At 42.1% G+C, this 20,889-nt stretch overlaps 1 protein-coding gene across 5 annotated transcripts in view; it reads left to right on the top strand.

Moving 5' to 3' along the window:
- The window catches only part of Zdhhc14 (zDHHC palmitoyltransferase 14), a 312,745-nt gene that overhangs the window by 164,392 nt on the left and 127,464 nt on the right, over window positions 1-20,889 (top strand). For 3 of the 5 annotated variants that reach the window (XM_087193424.1, XM_013076712.3, XM_013076711.3), the window contains exon 2: window positions 5,341-5,513. In XM_087193424.1, the coding sequence (XP_087049550.1) occupies window positions 5,341-5,513 (173 nt within the window). The remainder of the gene's footprint in view (window positions 1-5,340; window positions 5,514-20,889) is intronic. The other 2 variants (XM_004856832.4, XM_004856833.4) reach the window with 1 other exon arrangement.

Below are 20,889 nucleotides of genomic sequence, written 5' to 3'. Positions count from 1 at the left end.
TTATAATTTCTTCCCTTGTATGAGCTTTGGGTTTGTCCTGCTCTTCTTTTTCTAAGAGCTTGAGGTTAAGCTTCAGGTTGTTTAATTGAACTCACTCTGTTTTCCTAACATGAGTATTCACTCCTATGAATTTCCCTTATAAGCCTGCTTTCATTGTGTCCCATAGATTCTGATATGTTGTATTGTCATTTTCATTTAATTGTAGGAACTGTCTGATTTCTTCTTTAATTTCCTCTGTGACCCATTGGTTATTCAGAAGTGTGTTGTTCAATTTCCATGTGTTTATGAAATTCTTGTGGTTTCTTTTGCTATTGATCTCCAATTTCATCACACTATGACCTGATAATAGATAGGGGATAACTTCAATTCCTTTGCACTTACTTGAACATGTTCTATGAGCAAGTAAGTGGTCTACTTTGGAGAATATCCCATGTGCAGATGAAAAGAATATGTATTCTGATTTTGTGTGGTGGAGCTCTCTGTAAACATCTGTTAAGTTCATTTGTTCAAGAGTTCGATTGAGTTCTAGTATTTCATTACTTATTTTTTGTCTAGCTGATCTATTTGTGACAGTGGGGTATTGAGGTCCCCCACTATTATTGTATTAGTGCATATATGACTTTTCATATCCATTAGTATTTGTTTTATATAGTTGGGTGCACTGGCGTTTGGTGCATATATATTTATGATTGTCATTCTTCCTCTTGAATTTTTCCCTTTGCAAGGATGTAGTGTCCATCTTTGTCTCTTTTCATCAGTGTTGATTTGATATCCGCTTGATCTGCCAAGAGGATAGCTACTCCTGCTTTGTTTCGAGTTCCCATCACATGGAGTATTGTTTTCCCCCTTTTAACTTTCAGTCCATGAGTTTGTTTTTTAATTAAGTGTGTTTCTTGTATGCAGCATATTGTTGGATCTTGCTTCTTGACCCATTCTGCCAGTCTCTTTCTTTTGATTGGTGAATTGAGACTGTTAACATTGATGGTTATAACTGATTCATATTGACTTATCATTGTCATGACTTTTTCTTTTTGTTGGTTTCTCCCCCTTTGCAATTAATTTCTTATCATGCCCAATGTATTCATTCTGCTGGGCTTCCTGGGGTTGTGATCCTCATTGTCTTTTCCTAGGATATTGTCTAAAAATTTTTGGAGTGCTGGTTTGGTATTCATGAAGTTCCTAAGGTGCTCTTTGTCATGAAAGTATCTTATTTCTCCATCAATTTTGAAAGATAGTTTTGCAGGGTACATCAATCTGGGTTGGAGGCTGTTTTCCTTTAGGGCTTGAAATATATCACTCCAAGCTCTTCTTGCTTTGTTTGCGTTGAGAAGTCTGCTGTGATTCATTCTGTTGTGCTTTCCTTTGTATGTGATTTGTTTCTTTTCTCTAACTGCTTGTAAAATTTTGTTCTTCTGTTGTGTTTCTGGAATCTTAACTATTATATGTCCATGTGTAGATTTTTTTTGATCAAGGATAGTTGGAGTCGTATATGCCTCACTTATCTGTATATCAAGTTCTTTCCCCCTCCTTGGGAAGTTTTCTGCCATCACTTCTGTGAACAGTTTTTTTATGTCATCTGCACTCTCTCCTCTTTCTTCATTGACTCCAATCAGTCTGATGTTACTCTTCTTTCTATCATCTAGAAGCTGCTGAATTGATTTCTCTTGTTCCCTTACAATTTTAGAGAAATTTTTCTTTTCTTGGTCACTAATTGCAATCTTATCTTCTATATATGAAATTTTGTCTTCACTTTGGCTCATTCTGCTGTGTAAACTTTCAGTGGAGTTTTTAATCTCCTGGAAATCTGTTTGCATCTGTTTTATGGATTCCATTTTTTTCCTATGTTGGGATTCCATCATGTTCCTCAGCTCCTCTATTTTTTTATCTGTATCCTCTCTAGATTTATGAATCATGTCTTGCACTATAGGCACAATCTCTGCTGTTATCTGAGAAATTATTTCTGATTTCATTTTTTCCAGATACTCTTTTGTTACCAGTTCAGGGAGTCCAGGTGGTTGAGTAACAGATTGTTCCATCTTGCTTCCCTTTGGGGTTGCTTTAGGTGATGTAGAAGCCTGGTTTTGAGACTTGTTTGTGTGTCTTCTCATTTCCACAGTTGGGGAGTGCTGCTGGTGACCATACGGCTCACCTCCTTGGCACTGGGTGGGCTCTGCAGGTGGTGATATGGCAGGCCGAAAGGCTCACCTCCTCAGTGCTGGGCTGGGCTCTGCTCCTCTCAGGTCACTCTTTATATAACATTAAAAAAACAAAGCCAATATCATGTTGTATGAGCTCTACAATCTGAACTGGTTCATATTAACCTTATGTTGATGTCTCAGTCTGAAATGGAGGCACTAGAGTTGCATCAATTAAATTTATCAGCAGCTCTTTGTTGATTGTGCCCCATTAACATATTAGACATGCCCTGAAATGATATCTGTTTCTTATGGCCTACTGTGCTGTACCCTATCACAGAGATGTAAGGAGCCCTTATAAACATTTTGGCTTCCAAATTCCATGCAATAGTAGATGAGGTTTTGGTTGTCACTTTATATTGAATCTCTAAAGGGAAAAGGTTAATTCCTGATAAGACTTTTCTGTTCTTTATGTGTCTCAAGTTGCAATGCAAGTTCTGTGCCAGAGCCCAGAGCCAAGGCCTACGGAACAGCCCTGTCCCAAAACCATGAATAATGCTATCTTTTAAAATCTATTAAATTTCTTTTGTAGGAAAAGATTCCTCCAGAAGTCCACAAGTATAAACAAAATGTTATTTGTCTGATTAGATGCCTCTAGTTTCTTAAATGTTTAACGTGAAGCTTTTCAGTATTTAAAATCATAAAATCAAATATTTTAGAAAAGCCGGAAGCCTGATGAAGAGTATTAATTATGTAGATATTTCCCTGGAAAACACCCAAGGAAAGCACTGATTTCCTTTTATACATAGCAATCTCAATTGGCCTGAAGAATCATTTCCATAATGTAAGTGAGTACTTTTCCAAGGTGGGCCTCTGAGTTAATTTTGTGCTCCTATGACAGAATTTCTGAGCCTGAGTAACTTATAAAAAGCAGAGATTTATTCCTGATAGTTCTAGAGGTTGGGAAGTCCAAGGACAAGGGACTTGAATCTGGCCAGAATCTTTGTGCTAGGCAGAAGGTGCAAGAGTATGAGAGAGAGAGAGACAGAGAGAGAGAGAGGGAGAGAGAGAGAGAGAGCAAGTGCTGAACTCAGTTTTTAGCAAAACCACTCTTGCAGTGCCAAACCCACCCCTGTGACAGTGATATTAATCCACTGAGGTCTCATGACCTAATACTTTCTTAAAGGTCTCACCTCTTAACACTGCTGCTTTGGGGATTAAGTTTCCAACACATGAATTTTAGGATTGAGGGAGAGGAGGACACATTCACACTATAGCAGGAGGTTTGGGGTCAGACTTTCTTGTATTCTTTTTTTCTCCAGCAAATTATTTGTATCTTCTCACACTTCTGACCAAATTTGCTTTACTATGAGACTCCAAAGATGTTCAAAAGGCTCAAGTGTTGCGAGATTGGTCAGGCTTTCACTGGTATGAGAATGACAAGTATCATTTTTCATAGTTGATCATGAATTCTGTGAAGAGAATGTGACATCATACTGTTTTTTGTATGGTTTTGCTTTGTTCCATTTCTGCAGGGGAGTTGGTATGGGACTGGTGACAGACACCTTGGAAATGTCAATAGATTTTTGACATTAGAGTGGTTCTCCTGGAGATAGTATCCACGGGGCCAGTGAGGAATTCCACAGAGTCACTTTGGGAAAAGTCTTAAAGTCCTGAGGAAGTCTTAAGGTTCTGCAGGGCCCAGGATGCAGACAGGCCTTGGTCCTCCATTCACAGTTTCCTTTCATAGCTGGAGTTCTGTCTGCAGACTTCTGAGGGCCAGTACGCCAACATTCATGTCACTGTCTCAGCAAATGGGCTCTAGGCCTGTGTTACTCGAGGCCCCAGTTCTTGGTGGCATCCCCCTGCCATCCCTTCAGAAGCCTGCATGCAGTGGGGTCCTCAGAACTCCCAGGACCACAGCCCATTACCTCCCTAACCTGAGCAGAGGTTTGCAGCCCTTCTTTTCCAGGCCGAGTTCTTTGTGGTCTTGAGTAGCTGGAAGAGCAGCTTCTGAGGAGGAGAGGAACTAGGAACACTTTCTACTCTAGATGCCTTCGTTCTGTGACGTGGCTTCTCCATACCCGTCATGTCATTTAATGGAGTGACAAGAGACTGACCATGGTCATGGCAGACTCCACCTTTCACTTAGCTCCAGGCATCAAGCTAACTCTCACTTCTACCTTACCCCTACCCCGTGAAGTCAAGGAGCTGTGACCATGAGCCGAGGCCTGATGCCTAAATCTGCCCACTCCTGGCCAAATGTCAGATGCCAGCTCCCAGACTGGCCTGGCATAGACTTTAGTCTGTCCAAAGGTACCTCTCCCTGGTTCACCACAATCTCTGATGTCAGCTTGTTAGACTGCCCACGGTGAAGAGATTCTCATAGAACTGAGACTTGGGAGGTGGCATATGCCTAGAATCCCAGGAGGCTGAGGCAAGAGGATCACTTGAGCCCAGGAAGTCTGGGGCTACCTGGCCAAAATTGTGAGATCCCATCTCTTAAAAACAAACAGAAAACCAATCATAACCACCACCACCACAACAAAAACTTGGGCCTTATTTCTCAGTTGGTAGCTCAATTGCTTTCTGGAAAAGCATGAGATTAGTAGAATCTAACTACTGAAATTCTTTTAATCCTTTTCAGAATCTGGCTTGCAAGTTCATTTCCAGAGCTCATTAACCTCTTTGGGACAGACTACCTCCAAAATATTGAAAAATGGTTCCTTGCCTTTCCAAGTGAATTCATAGTCCTCAGCATTTTGCACTGGGGGAAAAGCCTGAATTGTTGGATACAGGCAGGAAAGGCTGGGCCTGATGAAGAAGGTTACAAGTTGGTGCCTTCTTCTATTATTAACTCCAGATATGGGAAGGAGGCATAGATTGACTGCTGTGTTTATAGTGCAGAGGGCACATGTGTATTTCTACAAGCTCTGTACATCCTAGATTGATTTGCAAACAGGACTGTTTCAATTCTCCTTCTGGGTGCAGAGGGCGTGAGCCACCATGGTTTAGGAGGGAGGGTTAACATCCTCTGCAAATATAAATTCTTAGCACAGATGAGTTTTTAATGCAAATCAGTTTCACTCCTCCAAGTAACTTTTTGACTTCTTGGAAGACACAGACCACTTATTGTTAATCTAACCTTGTATTGTCTTTTCTCTTCCCTTCCTTCCCCTCCTACCCCTCTCTAACCTGTTGACAGCTGTCCGTACCTAGCGGTGAAAATCACCCCTGCCATCCCTGTGGTTGGTGGAATCCTGTTCTTCTTTGTGATGGGGACCCTGCTTCGCACCAGCTTCAGTGACCCCGGAGTCCTCCCACGAGCCACACCTGATGAGGCCGCCGACCTGGAAAGGCAAATAGGTAACACTGAAGGTCTGCCCTTTGCCTTTGCTCACTTCTCACCTGCGCCTGGCCCCAGTGTGAGGACAGGCCAAGGTGCATGCAGGAGGGCAGGGTGCTGACTGACGTGAAGAGTGACCAGGAAGGAAGGAGGCCCTAAGCAGATGACCTGAGTAGGAGGTGGGATAGAAGTGGTGGAGGTAAGGCTGGAGGCTCTGCCCGGTGGTGTGGGGGCTCCGGTGCCATGCCCAGAGGTTTTCTGAAGCCCAGATTTCCAGTTCTGTTCTCATGGAGCCTCGTGGTGACAAATCTGCATTTTTAGGTTGTTGTTCTTTCACCCCTTCTGCAGTCATTGTAGCTAAACTCATTTCCATTGTATAAAAAAAAAAAATCTAGGCAAGGTTACATCTTAGACTGCTATCTCATTTCTGCAGTCTAGAATCCAGAACTCCCTTTATAATAACAATATATACTTGTGATGTATATTGAGCTGAATAGCTTTATTTTTCCTTTTTAGAAACTAAAGCCCTTGGCTAATCCATTTTGAAGATAATGAACTGGATTCTAATCCCTCATATAAAAAACCTTAACGTTTTTTTTTAATCAAAAAGAGCATTTTTCCTTGCTTTTAAATGCTCTTAAAAGTTTGCACTTGTGACTATGCAGCTTTGCTGTGGTGTGCTGGTCGGTCTGACAGGGATGCCAGAGGGGTAGGGAGACTCAATATGAACATCAAATTTAAGCCTGGAAAATCACTTGACAGAAATGTTTCTGCCCCAGTCTTGCTCTGGGCTTAGACTGCCCTTTGTGGCCTCCACAAAAGCTAAAGAGGCCCCCTTTATTCACAGAATAAGCAGGTACCAGTGTGGCTTCTGCTGGAAAGGGTCTATTCTGGTGTTACTGTTCCCCCAGTGCCAAAGTAGGGTGTCTTCTGAGCATCTGCCCTCATCCATTGTCCTTGTTAACCGGAAGAGGAGCAGTAAAGGAGCCAACAGTGGGAGCAGTGGTATTGATATTGTTACACTCATTTCGCAAATAAAGAAACTAAGCCCTAAACTGGGGCTTAAATGGGAGGAAGTGGCAGAACTGGAACCTAGGACCTAGATTTCCAAGTCCCTGCCCTTGTTCTTTCTAGCTGCTCACATCATTGGAGAGAAAGAGGAAGATCAGGCCAGCTTCCTCCGAGAAATAGAATGGGATGTATAGTCTGTGTCCACATTACATCAGCTGTTAGCTTGAAAATCCTCTGCTTAGCCCAAGAGCCCAGCCCCCACACTTCAGATGAAGCAACTTCCTGCTATGATCCCCCTCCTGGTTAGTACAAGGGGCATCTGCTACATCAGCAAGATCGGGGACAGATTTTCTGCCTTCCTTACAAAGTGGGTGATGAAAAGTACTGCTGGAATTCCCTATTATAAATGCAAATTCTAAGAGGCACAGTTTCCTTTTGTCTTGATTGACACTGAGGAAGTGAAGAGAGAATTTACTTCTTGCATTTCTGTAGCTGTGGTTAAAGTTGATCATCTCAAAGCAATATTTTTCAACTTATTTTTTAAACCAGTTGTGTCCATGGCTCCAAAAGTCATCAATTTTGTGAGAGAACTAGACTGGGGAATGGATGAAACAAAATGTGGTTTTCTGTGAAGGAAAGAAGACGGGCTTAAAAGATAGGATTCTGGCATGGCAGAAATGAGAAGAATGACAAGTTTCCTCCACAGATTGTTAGAAGCAACCATTTAATATTTCTGATATTCAGCCAATTTGAGGAGCTGTCATTCATGAATAACTGCTGAATGCTGGGCAACACTAGAGGTACCTGTAGCATTCTTGCGTGGGCAGCTTCCAGCTCCAGCCTGATATCTGAAGATGAGAAAATTCTATAGCCATGAACACTAGCTATTTCCCTTTCTGAAGGGGGCTGATTAGATTTGAAATGGAGCATAGAGAAGAATCAATAACTAAGCTTCCATCTCAAGAAACTGTAAAAAGAAGAGCAAAAAATCCTCAAAGCAAGCAATAGTAAGGAAACAATAAAGTTCAGACAGGAGATCAGTGAAATATAATGCAAAAACACAATAGAAAAAATCAAGGAGACTTGAAGTTAGTTTTTTGAAAAGATCGATAAAATTGACAAACTTTTAGCTATGCTGGAGAGAGACAGGGAGAAACAGCAATAGAGAGAGAAATTATAAAAATCAGGAACAGGTATTTTTTCCAAAAAGGATATCTGAATGGCCAATAAGCACATGAAAAAATGTTCAACATCTTCAATCATTAGGATAGTACAGTTGAAACTGCTATGAGATACTGCTTCATACCTACTAGAATAGCTCCCATCAAAAAGACTGATAATAACAAATGTTGACAAGGATGTGGAGAAACTGGAACTCTTGTACATTACCAGTAGGGATATAAAATTGTGCATTCACTTTAGAAAACAGTCTTGAAAACAGCCTCAAAATTCTTCAGAAAGATGCTGGGGATTTAGCTCAGTGGTGCCACCACCTGCCTTGCAAGCATGAGGTCCTGAGTTTGATCCCTGGTAACAACACCAAAAAAAATTCTTCAGAAAGTTAAATATAGTTACCACATGACCCAGCAATTTCACTTGTAGATATATATCCAAGAAAAATGAAAATAATATGTTTTCACAAAGACTTGTATATGAATATTCATAACTGCACTAATCCTAGTAGCCCCAAACTAGACACAACCCAAATATCCATCAAAGGGTGAATTAAAAGATGAATATATGATATATCTACACAATGGAACACTACTAAGCAATAAAAGGAACATACTTTCATTGATACATACTCCAGTACAATAGACCTTAAAAACGTCATGCTGAGCCCAAGAAACCAGATGCCAAAGGCTTTAAATTATGTGATTCTGTTTATAAAAATGGTCCACAAAAGACAAATCTCTAGCAACAGAAAGCAAAGTAGTGATGGCCTGGGACAGAAATGCAAGTTGACTTCCCCTGACATGAGGGAGCCCAGGGTGAGGAAATGGTCCAAAGGTAGATCAAGCAGGCCATAGTGGCTCATGCCTGTGAGCCCAGCATTTGGGAAGCTGAAGCAGCAGGATCGCTGTGAGTTTGAGGACACCCTCAGCTACATAATGAATTCAAGGTCAGCCTGAACTACATAGTGAGACCTTGTCTCAAAAAACTAAAAAAAAACAAACAAAAATTAAAAAGAAAGTTAGATCAAGGTGATAGCTGCACAATGAAATAAATTTACTAAAAATCACTGAGTTGTATACTTAGAATAGGTCACTTTTACAGTATATAAATTATATCTCAGTAAAGCTGTAAAAAAGGGGAAGGGGGAGAAAGCAGAGGGAGCAAAAGCAGAAGAAAGAAGAGGGCTTTGGAGTCGTTCAGATGTGGGTTTGAGCCATTCTCTAGTTGTGTGACATTAGGCGAGGACTGACTTTTCAAACCCTCATCCCATCGTGTTCTATCTGTAAAATGGAAAAAATGACATGTGTCATGTGAGGTTCAGATCAGGATGGGAGATTACAGGGAAAGTTCCTGGCTTATTGCAGGTGCTCAGTGAACAGTGGGTTTTGTTTCCTAAGTTCTCCTTTTTTATCCAGTTCTCTTTCCACTTTCTGCAAACATGGGGTCTCATAAAGAGCTGCCTGAAGAGGGACAGGACTAAATGGCAGAGCTGGAGCGATGTCTTTGGGACACTTCCTGCCTGTCCAATGTACCTTGAAGTCAAAGAGGAAGGCACAGGCCTGTGATCATCTCCTTGGCTGCTATAATTCTTCACGAGGAGTCCTTTCATACACTGCTTGGCTTTGGAAAATAAGATTGTGTTACAATGAAATCTTAACACATTTATTTTATGCTATCTGGCTAAAGAAGGAAAATGAAAAAACAGGCTTGGAAACTTTCCATTATTAGGGCTATTAATTCTAATTATCAGTCATATATCTCTGATAAAAGCCCATAATAGCCACTTGGAATCAGTCATCTAAGTAGTTTATTGAAGATTTGCCAAGGAATTAAATTTTCAACCTTCTGTAGAGAGTGAGCAATGAGGAGGAGAGCTCTGGATTTCAGGGTATGTTCCAAAGCTCTTGAAACGCCTTACACTCCTTTCTTTTGAAAGAATATTCCCAAGTAACTTAGGTTACATTGAAAAAGGCATCAAAGAAAAGCAGCAGAGACCCAGGGAAAGCCCTGCTGAATGTCACTGAAGACTTCTTCAGAAACTTCACAGCTTCCAAAACTCACCCAAGGATGATCAGACACTAAAACTGATCTGGGTTTAGAAAAACAATGATGAGATGCTGCACTAGTACTCTTGGGAGCAAACCATTTAGTCTTAGTTAGGAATAGACCTTCCTAGTGACTGACATAGAGGAAAGCAGCAGGCTGATGTTATCTCCCGCCCACCCAGTGATCCTGAAGATAACCAAGACCGGGAAGTTGCTATACAGACAGCAGGTCACAGCTGCTATGGGGAGATGGCCCACTGGGCTCTCAAAGCAAGGTTGGTGGTTTAGGAAACTCCCAAGTCACAGTAATCCAGACACCAAGCAAGAGGCCCAACAGTCCTAAGCGAAGGTGGAGTCGTATCTAAAGAAGCAGGTGGGCTTTAAAAAGAAATCACCTGTATGGCAGAATCTGAAAGAATTATCACCTCCACTCTGCTCCTTTGAGTGCCTGGATTGAACACCACTGTCCCTAGACATAGTGCATGTGTGCATTCATGATCTTCTCTGTCTCCTTGTCTCCTCCTCTGCTCTTTCCTCCCCCTTACCCATTCCTCTCCAATATTTGGTCAAATGGTCATCATTGAGCAAGTTTTCTTGTAGTACATGCTAGGTAAGATCGAAAATGCAGTGAACATTCAATTTTTAAAAAGATGTTAGAGTAAAAGACACATTGCAATTAACATCTCTCAAAATGCTCTCCCTCACTTTGAACACACTTATCCCACCATTCTTGCCACTTTCTAAAACAGTTCTGGAAGTCTTCTTTTGTGATTGTCTTTAGTTGTGCTGTTGTGGCTGCCTCCATGTCCTGAATCCACACAAAACATTTACCTTTCATTGTCATTTTGACTTTTAGGAAGAGTCAGAAGTCACACAGTGCCAGATCCAGTAAATAAAGTGGATGATAACACACCACAGTGTTTTTTCATGTCTGCCTTTATGTTGGATGGCACTTGGCAGGAGCACTCACCATATTTTTTTTATAAAGTTTTTTTTTTTTTTGGTACCGGGGATTGAACTCAGGTCCTTGTGCTTTCGAGGCAGGCGGCAGAAACACTGAGCTAAATCCCTCCCCCATATTTTTGGTAACATCTCATAAAGATACTCAGGAAAGAATATTTCCAGAACTGTTTCAGAAAGTGACAGAATGATGGGATAAGTGTGTTTAAAGGGAGGGTGAGTATTTTGAGGGGGGTTAATGGCAGTGTGTCTTTTACCATAATACATGTTTATTTAAACATTCACTGTATATTTGATCACACTGCACAGTATAAATCACCACTTCCAACAGCAAAGTTTCTTTTGCTATTTCCTAAATTTGTCCCTAAAATGGATATACTATAGATGAGATCTTTAGGAAACAAGGTACAGTAATTTCCTGATCCTGGGGAGCCCCTGTACTGCCCAGTTCTATACCATCCTGGACAGACAGGCTCCAGAGGAAGGTTTCCGTGACAGTGGAAGTGTTGACCCACTTATTTGACTTGCTGGATTTTTCCCCCGCAAAAATCTTGATTCTATCTTTAAGAGTAGAAGCATTTCCATTAGAATGTTAGTGATACTGATGGATTTTTCTGAGGAGAATACTGTTTATGCCAATTAAAATTCTTATAATCAATTTTCTCTAGAGCAGTTAAACTATTTCCAATTTTTTCAATGTCCATTTTTATTTTCTAAAATTATTTTTATTGGAGTAAGTTTTTCTCTGCATAAAATCTGTAACTAGGATTTTTTATTCATCAAGGTTTTTTAATGTTATGAAAGCAGCCATTAAATTTTTTCTTGTAGAGCTATTACTTCTCCTGTAACAGTTTTTCATGGTAGTTTAATTTTTCACTAGTGAAATTATTTGGTTTTGGGGGTTTTTTTTGCCATCACTAATTTCACTTTATGTTGGTTATTTCTGTTTGTGATAATCACCATAAAATCACACTAAATTTTGATGGTTTCATTTATTTTTGCCTAATGAGTAGTCCGTTGGCTGTGATTGAGCTGTGATGAAGTCCCCTGTGCCCTTGTTTTGTTTTGTGTCCAGTACACTAGTTGTTCACATGGTTAAACACACACTTACCCTCCCCAAGTTGGTGGTCTCAAAATAGTAGATGTCATAGGTGGCCCTTTTTATCACCTTATGCCTGTTTTCAAAAGGCGACATTTTCTGACCATTGTCCAATTCCTATTTGTATCTCCCTATTTGCTTTCAAAATCACAATTTGTCCTTTTTAAGTTTTATTCACAGTAATCATTTCAGCATCTTCCAAATATTCCACCAGCCCCCAGAGTTCTGTTCAGAATTGAATAACATCTGCCTCTGAGATTCCTGTCTTTACCATCCTCTCTCTCCCCTGCTGCTCTCTGTCCTGCTCTTGCCAGAGATGTTACGATGCCACCTAATGAGCTTTTGCACTTCCTCTTCCATGACCAGCTTGATCATTTGCTGTGCCTATAACCGAAAGCATTCCTGTGCTTTTCCCTGTCTTCCTGTGGAGTGGGCTTTACTGGACTAGGCTGAACAGAAGGGATAATGCTCACAGCTGCTTTTCATTGTGTAGGCATCATGGTTAGATTCAACTCATACGGCATGGATTATCTCAACTCATACAGCAACCTCACCATTGTCTTCAGACACTGCACCATCCCTATTTGTGAGGAAGCCAGTGCTCAGAAAGGAAAGTGATTTTCCAGGGGTCATTTGGCCAGAGCTGGGAGCCCAGGGCAGGTGCATCTGACATCACACCCTGTGCTCTTAGCTGCTGCCTGGTCCCACCTCATCTTGTTGCCATGGAAACCAGGCCCTAAGCAGGAGATTTGGGGGCTCTGGAGCAGGTAGCACTTCCCTTCCCCCTAGACTGTGTTTTCACCCTGTATCCTGGCAATGTCATCCAGCCCACAATTTTCTGGTCCCCTTGACTGACTCTTCCTATCACATCCACAGCCTCAGACACAAAGCCCTGGGTCAGCATCCCATGGCCACAGGGGCTGTTTCTGAAGTCCAGGCCCAAGTGGGTAGAGATGGAAGCACTGCATGGAAATTTCACACAGTCCAACTCCTCTCTTGGAGCCGCCTGAAGATACAAGTGCTTTTTGTCCAGAGGGAAGCTCACTGATGTCTAGACATTCTGGGATGTTTGTGAATGAGCTTAGAAAAGAAGGGACCCACCATGTCTAAAATACCTTCTGGAAGAGACAAAGGCTTTTGAAGAAAATGGCACCCTAGGAATAAAAAAAAAAGAAACAAAAGGTAGATTTCTTGTTTGGAAGGAGATGCTAGAATCATCTATTGTGTACTGAGGTAGGGAAGGGTAGGCAGTGAGTCCCACACAAATGCAGGGTGGAGGCTCAGAATGTCAAAACTCTTGATTGTCTTTTAAAAAAATAAACCCTAGCCTGGGAGAGTTGGAAACCAGATGTCACAACTCAAAATTATGGTATTTGAGGAAATACCACAAGATTTTGAGGGATCTGGTACTGAGGGAAGGAAAGACATAGAGATTTTGTTTTTCCACAGGATTTGAATGTACAGTTTCCAGGACATTCATGGAAGCTTGCATTATTTCTTCTTCCTGTAGAAATTCAAATAGTAAGACTACACCAAGGATTGGAATTGAACCCAGTTTATGATGCAGATGTGTTTACTCACTTTTGAGGTTGGAAAACTGTACCATGTAATGGTTGGGGTGGAAGTTTCTAGTGGTAGCTAAAGAAAGCCATCTTGCAGCTCTTCTCTTTTGGTAGACGCCCTTTACAGAACTGTCTTCTCCATCCTCTGGGTATCTTTATGTGGGGCAAGTGGCATTTTGCTCCTTCTAAAATGGAGAGAAAATGAGATAAGAGGCACTGTTTAGCTTGATGTGATCCCTCTACTCTGAGCCTAGGAGTTCTGGTTCCCAAATCCACATAGAAATTCTAGTGGTCACCCAGCCTGAATGTCTATTCACAGAGATCAGGATTGTGCAGTGTTTAGTATTTTATACAGAATTGATGAGCTCCTCCCTAAAAGCAGTGATAGTACTTCACCCTCTCTTCTCTCTCTCTCTTTCTCTCTCCCTATCATGTCACCATCTTGAGTTTGTGTTAAATCTGCACAGTGACGGAATGAAGTAAAATTTACTTATATTTGCTAAAAAACAGAACTGTACTGTGATTATAATCTCATATACAAGGCCATAAAAGGGGAAAGGTGACGAAGTAACCAGGTTAGGGAAAAACTAGCCATGAGACAGTAGGGGGCAATAGGCTTCAGGAAGAGGAAGAAGAGGATGAAGTGGCAAGAAAGAGATGGGACACGTGGAACCCCATGCCTGAAGAACATGGTCAAAGGAAAAGCATGTCGATGAAAATCCAAGGACCACCATGCCAGCAGGGGCATTAAGGAAACTGGGTGTTCATGACTCTGTCTACAGTATACAGTGGCTTTCTGTGTCTTCCTCCCTTCCTCCAGGGGCGCTGGACTGAGGCAAGGCTCTGAGTCAGGCATTCTAGCTTAAAGGCACCCTAGCCATGAAGATCATCCTGGACAACTTCCTTAGATTATATATGAGTAAGCTGAGGCTCAGAGAGGGACAGGGACAAATCTGCCCAGAGCTAATCAGTGACAGGCTTTGCTTCTGGAACAGAACCTCTAAATCCTTACTACTCAAAGTGAGGTCCATGAAAGAGCAACGTCAGCTCCACCTAGGAGTGTGTTAGAAATACAGAGCCTCAGTCCCTGAGCCACCCGTAAGTCAGAATATGCACTTTAACAAGACTCCAGTTGAGTCATAGAAAAGCGGAGAAGGCCCCTAGGGCCTACCCCCTGCCATCTGGTGACCTTCCTCTCCAGCAGTCAGCATCTGCTTCCCCTCCTCATAAATCCTCAGGACTGTATATTTTCAGGAGTTAGGCTAAGTACAAATTTGAGAATTCAGTTTAATAACTGACCTCCCTGCAGATAAGCGGCATCTTACCCTTTATTATTACTTAGTAAAAATAACTGTATTAATAAACACCCTCGTTAGAGATTTCAAAGTCCATCAATGTTAATCTTATCAGTAAAGCGGTATAGGATGGTGAGCACAGGATCTGTAGGTAAATTGACTGAGCTTGAATCCCAGCCCTTACATTTACTATGTTACTTTGAGAAGTGGGCTGTGCCTCAGTTTCAGGGTCTGTTTTTCTTCATCTTTTGATTGACCATGAAAATCCAGTAACCAAATACGTCAGGTTATTTAGCCTGCTTAGCTGCTTAAACACAGGGGATGATGCATTTTGTTCATTTTAGAATGCAAAGCTACATGTATACCAATCTAAATTCAATAAGCAAACCATAGGTACTGCACAATAATACATTTAAATCACCCATTGAATATTACTATCATTAGGACTTTAACTGGAACTTTTGGGAAGTAAAGCAAGATGATGAAATAATAGGTCTTTTGAGTGAGGGACTGAGTCAGTCAATCATAAAGTCGGTTTTAGAGGGAAGCCAAGACAAGGCACTTCATCCAGAAATCAGCAGGGCAGTGCATTGGACAAAAGAGACGCTGGAGCAATGATCTGGCCTCTGTTGAGAGCTGGGCCCTGGAGGAGGGGAGATAAGTCTGGCTTTTCAGGGTAAAATGCCTTTGGAGGAAACTGACAGTGGGCAAGCTCTTTGTGCCGAGCAAGTGGGAGGCTTTTATTATTCTGAGTGCAGAGGTAGCTTGTGAGGCGGCTCAGGAATAAAAGGAAACAAAGGGATCAAGGAGGGCAGAGGAAATGGGCCAGGGTGAGGAGGTGTGGCAGGCAGGACACAGCTGGAAGGGCTGGGGGAAGGCTGAGCAGGTGCCACATTGTGGAAAGTAGCACCAGGCACACTGAGCATCAGAGGCACCTCAGGGGCAGGCGCTGTGGCTGGAGACGCCCTGGGTTTTTCTGCAGAGAATCGCAAGGAGAACTTAGTTCTGCCTGACTGGTAGCATCCCCCACTCTGCTTCATAGCAGGCACCCCAGGACTAGGGATCAGATTTAACTAAGAGCCACTTGCCAAAAAACGCTCTCACCGTGTTCCTGGTTACCCCTAACAGTATTGGTTCTAGAAAAAAACTCTTTATGGTATTTGTTAAAATGCAAAGGCAGGCTTTACTCAGGGAGACCACGGAGACAGGGACTAGTGCAGTCGGGCTTTATAGTAGAGAAGGGACATTGGGCTTAACTCCAAACATAACAAGGAAAAGTGAGAATTTATAGCTAAGGGGCAGGGTGAGGGTCAGTGGGTGGAAAATGGCTAAAAGAAAAGGTCAGGGATAGATAAAGCAACCTAGTAGAATTCTAGAGGAAAGCAGGGCAAGGCGGGGGGGGGGGTCACTGGGCATAGTAAAGGATGAGGAATCAGATCAGATATTAAGGGTGACCAGCTATCAAAGATGAGGGCTTCTGGGTAATCTCTCTAATGAGGATTCTTTGCTAAAACTAGACAAGGCAGAAACAAACATGGAAGCCCCAAAGTCAGGCCCTAGAGGAGAAGAGAATTCAGAGGAGACTGACTAGAGTTTGGCCAAGCAGAGAATCCTCTCCATCACAGATGCCCAGTGCTGTTTCGGTCCCACATACTCTGTGAGCAGAGATCTTGCCTCTGGGGTCCATACACAGGCCTGTGATGCCACTGAAACTCTGCCACAGTCCTCGCTGTCTTTTCCTGAGTTGTGATCAAACCAGCGCCCCATTTCCTTTCTACGTGACTTCTCTCTCCTATAGAATCCTATGCTGTATGGTGGAATCAGTCAGGTCTTTTTAAATTTTGTTTTGTTTTCCCTGGGGGTTGGGGGGTGCTATATGTCTCTTCCAACCCTGGCAAACTTGACTTTTAACTCTTATTTTGTGTTCTGGCAGACAAGTTCTGAGGTTAAGTGTCACTGCCTAACGACATGAGTAGGTTAGTATCTACTGTGTGGTCCCACATTCCATGTGGGCAGCCCTAAGAATCCCTGAGCGGGCACTCAGACAGAAGGGTCCCCTGAGAGAGCCTGAGGGGGATCGAGGTGGTATGACCTGAGAACACGGGCTTGTCACACAGGGGCTCTTCCTGCCACTGTGTCTGGTAAGGAAACGTTTCCCAACAATTTTCATTTACCTACATTTACATCCTGAAGCTCCTATAGGAGACATTGGCTTACCTAGTTGGACAGAAGTGAAGACAATTTATTTGGAAACTGGAGAGCAGCGGTGGTGAACCTATGGCATGTGTGCCGCGGCCACCTGTTTGTTCTCATTAAAAGCTCTAGGGCCAGGGATTTAGCTCAGTGGTTCTGCCGCCTGCCTCGAAAGCACAAGGACCTGAGTTCGATCCCCCATACAAAAAAAAAACCAAACAAAAGCTCTAAAAGGTTTGCCATCACTGCTATGGAGTAACTTTTCTTGGAGAAAACAGAAGTCTACATGAATGCATGCCAAATTATATACCATCACACTTTGGAGTGTGCACTTCAAAAGAATCTCTTTTCCTTAAAGGATGGAAACCTGAAGTCCAAGGGTGAGTGAATAGGTGAATTGCTCTTTTTTTTTTTTTTTTTTTTTGCTACTGGGGATCGAACTCGAGTCCTTCCGCTTATGCAGCAGGCAGCGAAACCACTGAGCTAAATCCCCAGCCTGGTGAGGTGCTCTTTATACTCAATAGAACTGAACAGGGTTAACATTTCCTGTGACCCTCAAAAAGCTGAAATATGACACACTTGGAGTGCTGTCAAGCCAAACACCCACTAGAAATACAATGCAAGTTTCATGTGTAATTACACAGTTTCTAGTAGTGATATCTAAAAAGTAAAGAATGAATAAAATTAGCTTAAATATTTATTTGATCCAGTATATCAAAATATTCAACAAAAAAGTACTAATGTAACATTTTATTTTTTTAACTGAGCCTTCTAAATCTGGTGTATGTTACATACTTACACTGCATTTCTGTTTGAATTATTCATATTTCAAGTGACCAATAGAATAGACATGGGACCAGTGGTGATCGTGTTTAGGCCACACAGACTTAGAGAGTACAAAGAATTAAACCTAATAGTTACATCTCCAATGTAACTGCCCTGCATATCTTGTTTTGGGTCATTTGAAGGAAACACTGGAGAAATGGCTTTTCTTTTTTGATTTCTGAAAGAGAGCTTCACTCATTCATTTTATAATATATATATTCATTTATTTATATATTCAAGTGCTTGCTGGGTACTAGACACTGTGATAGTAAGATTATGTTCTTTTGTTGTTATTGTTGTTCTTTTTGTTTTTTATCTCCATCAATGTAATTGTCAGTGGCCCAGGGATTTAGTTCAGAGGCACCATGCCCGCCTTGAAAGTACAAGGTCCTGAGTTCAATACCAGGTACTACAAAAAAAAATATATATATATGTATATATATACGTATATATATAGAGAGAGAGATATATAATTAGGAAGTCACAAACACTGCAATCATCTAAAATATCTAAGCTGACCCATTATTATCGTTCATTAATATGGTCAAATTCCATGCCATTTGATTAGACTATCAGAGTGACCTAGTGACCTGGAGAGTCTTAAAACCTAAATTGTGGGGACCCAAGCTTCTGAACCAGGAGGTCTAGATTGGAGCCAAGAATCTGCATTTCTAACAATCTCCAAGCAATGTTGATGCTGCTGTCTGGAGGCCCCACTTTGCGACCACTGTACTGGGAAGTGGTTTCTCCTTTAAGACTTTTTGCTTTTTATGTGATCTGCAAACCTGAAGGCAGAGTCAAGCATCCCCTGAGAGCTGAATAACCACAAGACACACCTCTCAAAGGGATCCTCTGGGGAATAGATGGGTCACCTTTCTGTGTGTTTTCTAAGACACGGATGTAGTGACATAAATGGGAAATTCCTTGAGAGACTTATTTAGGAACAAAACTCAGGAACTGAATGGGCTGTTGTGGAGACATCTAAGGGAACCTTCTCACATTTCTGCTTTGGGGACCAGCATCAAAGATTTTGGCCACCCACCCTCTCTGTGGTGAGTGTCAGTTAGGGACTTCATCCCTTGAGCTCTATCTAAACTTTCATCCAGGCTGCAGGTACAGAAGGACACCTACCATGGCAACACTACCAGTAGAGGTGGCAGTGAGGGAAATAGGCTTTCTCTCCTCTTCAGCTATTGTCCTTTTAGGATAGACCTTTGACAGACCAAGGGACAGTTGCAGGGTAACTCTCTAGGGCCCGTGTTCCTTTCCACTTGTGCCTTATGTGACTCAACATAAATCTTAGATCATTTGGGTGAGTATTACACTATGAGATTTCCTTTCTAGAAAAAAAAGACTCATTTTCTCTTAGATGTAGAGGCAGATTTTGCCCATATATCATATTGATCTCATGGATGTCAACAAAAGGTCAAGTTCTTAGAAAAGAATAGAGAACTGAAACTGGTGGCAAATGACGCAAATGGTAATCATGGCAGGATGTTGGCAGGAGGCTCTCTGACCCCCCCCAGTCCCTCTTACAGCATGAATATCTGTCCTGCAGCTGGACAAACTTCGGATGAGAATGACCAGAAATCTTCTGCATTTTACTCAGTGAGCACAGAATACTTCTAACATTTATGTAGCATTTTTTCTTCTTCTAGTGGTCCTTTATTGGTAATGTAGGCTGAAGCAACTGTTACAATGTAAAAGGGAGACACTACACAACTTATTTATACAAGTTTAAACAAAAACTGCACAGGGAGAGATCAACTTTCAGTACAAACTAGCAACTATGTAGAGACATATCCCAGACTTTAATGAAAAATGTTGCTGGCTGGCTGTTAGAAAATTAATCATTATCAGTTCATCAGTTTAAGTATGGTGCTGTCTCAGGTACCATAGAAGAATCAAAAATCCTCTGCTGAGGGGCTAATGCACACATGAAACGACCATCAGTTTTTAAAAAAAATTTTAAAACAGAGTAACATCAGCAAGGGCAGATGATTATAATGTGAAGTTTACAACCTCTGCACTGTTACCAGATAATTCTTCATTTTGGAGCCCACCCTGTATGTATTTCAGGATATTTAACAGTATCCCTGCCCTTTACCACTAAAATTGTGACAATAAAATTATCTCTCAACATTGCCAAGTGTTCCCTATGGAACAAAATCACCCCCAATGAGGACCACTGCTGTAAGTCAGCTGGGTTCTAAGGGCTACAGAGACAGGAGTTTAGGAGAAAGGATCAGAAGAGATTAGTCACAGGGAGTTGTCAGGAAAGAGTGAATCTGAGCTGGATTTCAAGAGACATGAAGGGTGTGCATTGCCCAGGGAGATGGCCCTGAGGTGGAAGAAATTATGAGAAGGGTTGTGTTATTTCAGAAACTAGTGATTGCACGGGAAACAGGGAGACCTAAACCAGACCCTTGGTTGACAGGGTTGGTACACAAAGAGACAGGGGCAGTAGTTACCAGATCCAGTTAGTGCATAGTAGGTAGTAGGTGCTCAAGCCAGATTTGAGCAAGCAGGAAAACAGAACCAGGAAAGAAAGAAAACATCTTATATGGCACCCACTGTGTGCCAGGCACTGGTTTGATCTTACATATGTTAGTTTAAGTCTTTTCAGCAACCTATGAGGCAGGTGCTATCATTATTCCCACTTTATAGCTGGAGAAATGGAAGCATGGGAGGGGGAAGTAACTTGGAAAAGTATTTCAGCTAGAAAATGGCAGGCCTACAATTTAACCCTCTGGCAGGCTGCCCTTACCCGCTGTGCTGGGCCAGGGTTAGTTAAGCAGTGTGGGGGCGTTGATGGTTTTCTGTCACCAGAGGACAGGAACAGACCTGGAATCCAGGTGGTAAAGCAAGGTTTGAACAGAATAGAACATCAACTTGAATTTACAATGAAGTCAGGAATTTGCAGGAAGAGTAGTTTCACGAGAAAGTCAGAGATGAGGGATCCAGGGAGAGCACTCAGTTTCAGCAGCAGCCCTGAGACTCAAACGGGTAATGCTAAGCTGACACTGAAGCAGAAGCTGTGAGCGGAGGGACAGGTGAGGCCCTGGAGGGGTAGGAGGAGAAGGCTGCCTTCCATGAAGGATCAGGCCAGGAGTGGGCCATGGGGCCTGAAGAATTCCCTCTTCACCAGTAGAGCCTGTGAGAGATAGGAGTGATGAGATGGAAACATTGTGATGACAAAAAGCCTTGACTTGGAGTCAGCTAGAGTGCCAAGGTCCCTTGAG

The sequence above is a fragment of the Heterocephalus glaber genome, unplaced genomic scaffold (assembly GCF_053883595.1).
Source record: "Heterocephalus glaber isolate CG9 unplaced genomic scaffold, H.glaber_assembly_v1.0 deba00001592, whole genome shotgun sequence".
NCBI classification, from domain to species: domain Eukaryota; kingdom Metazoa; phylum Chordata; class Mammalia; order Rodentia; family Bathyergidae; genus Heterocephalus; species Heterocephalus glaber.
This window is presented reverse-complemented; position numbering and strand designations above follow the sequence as displayed.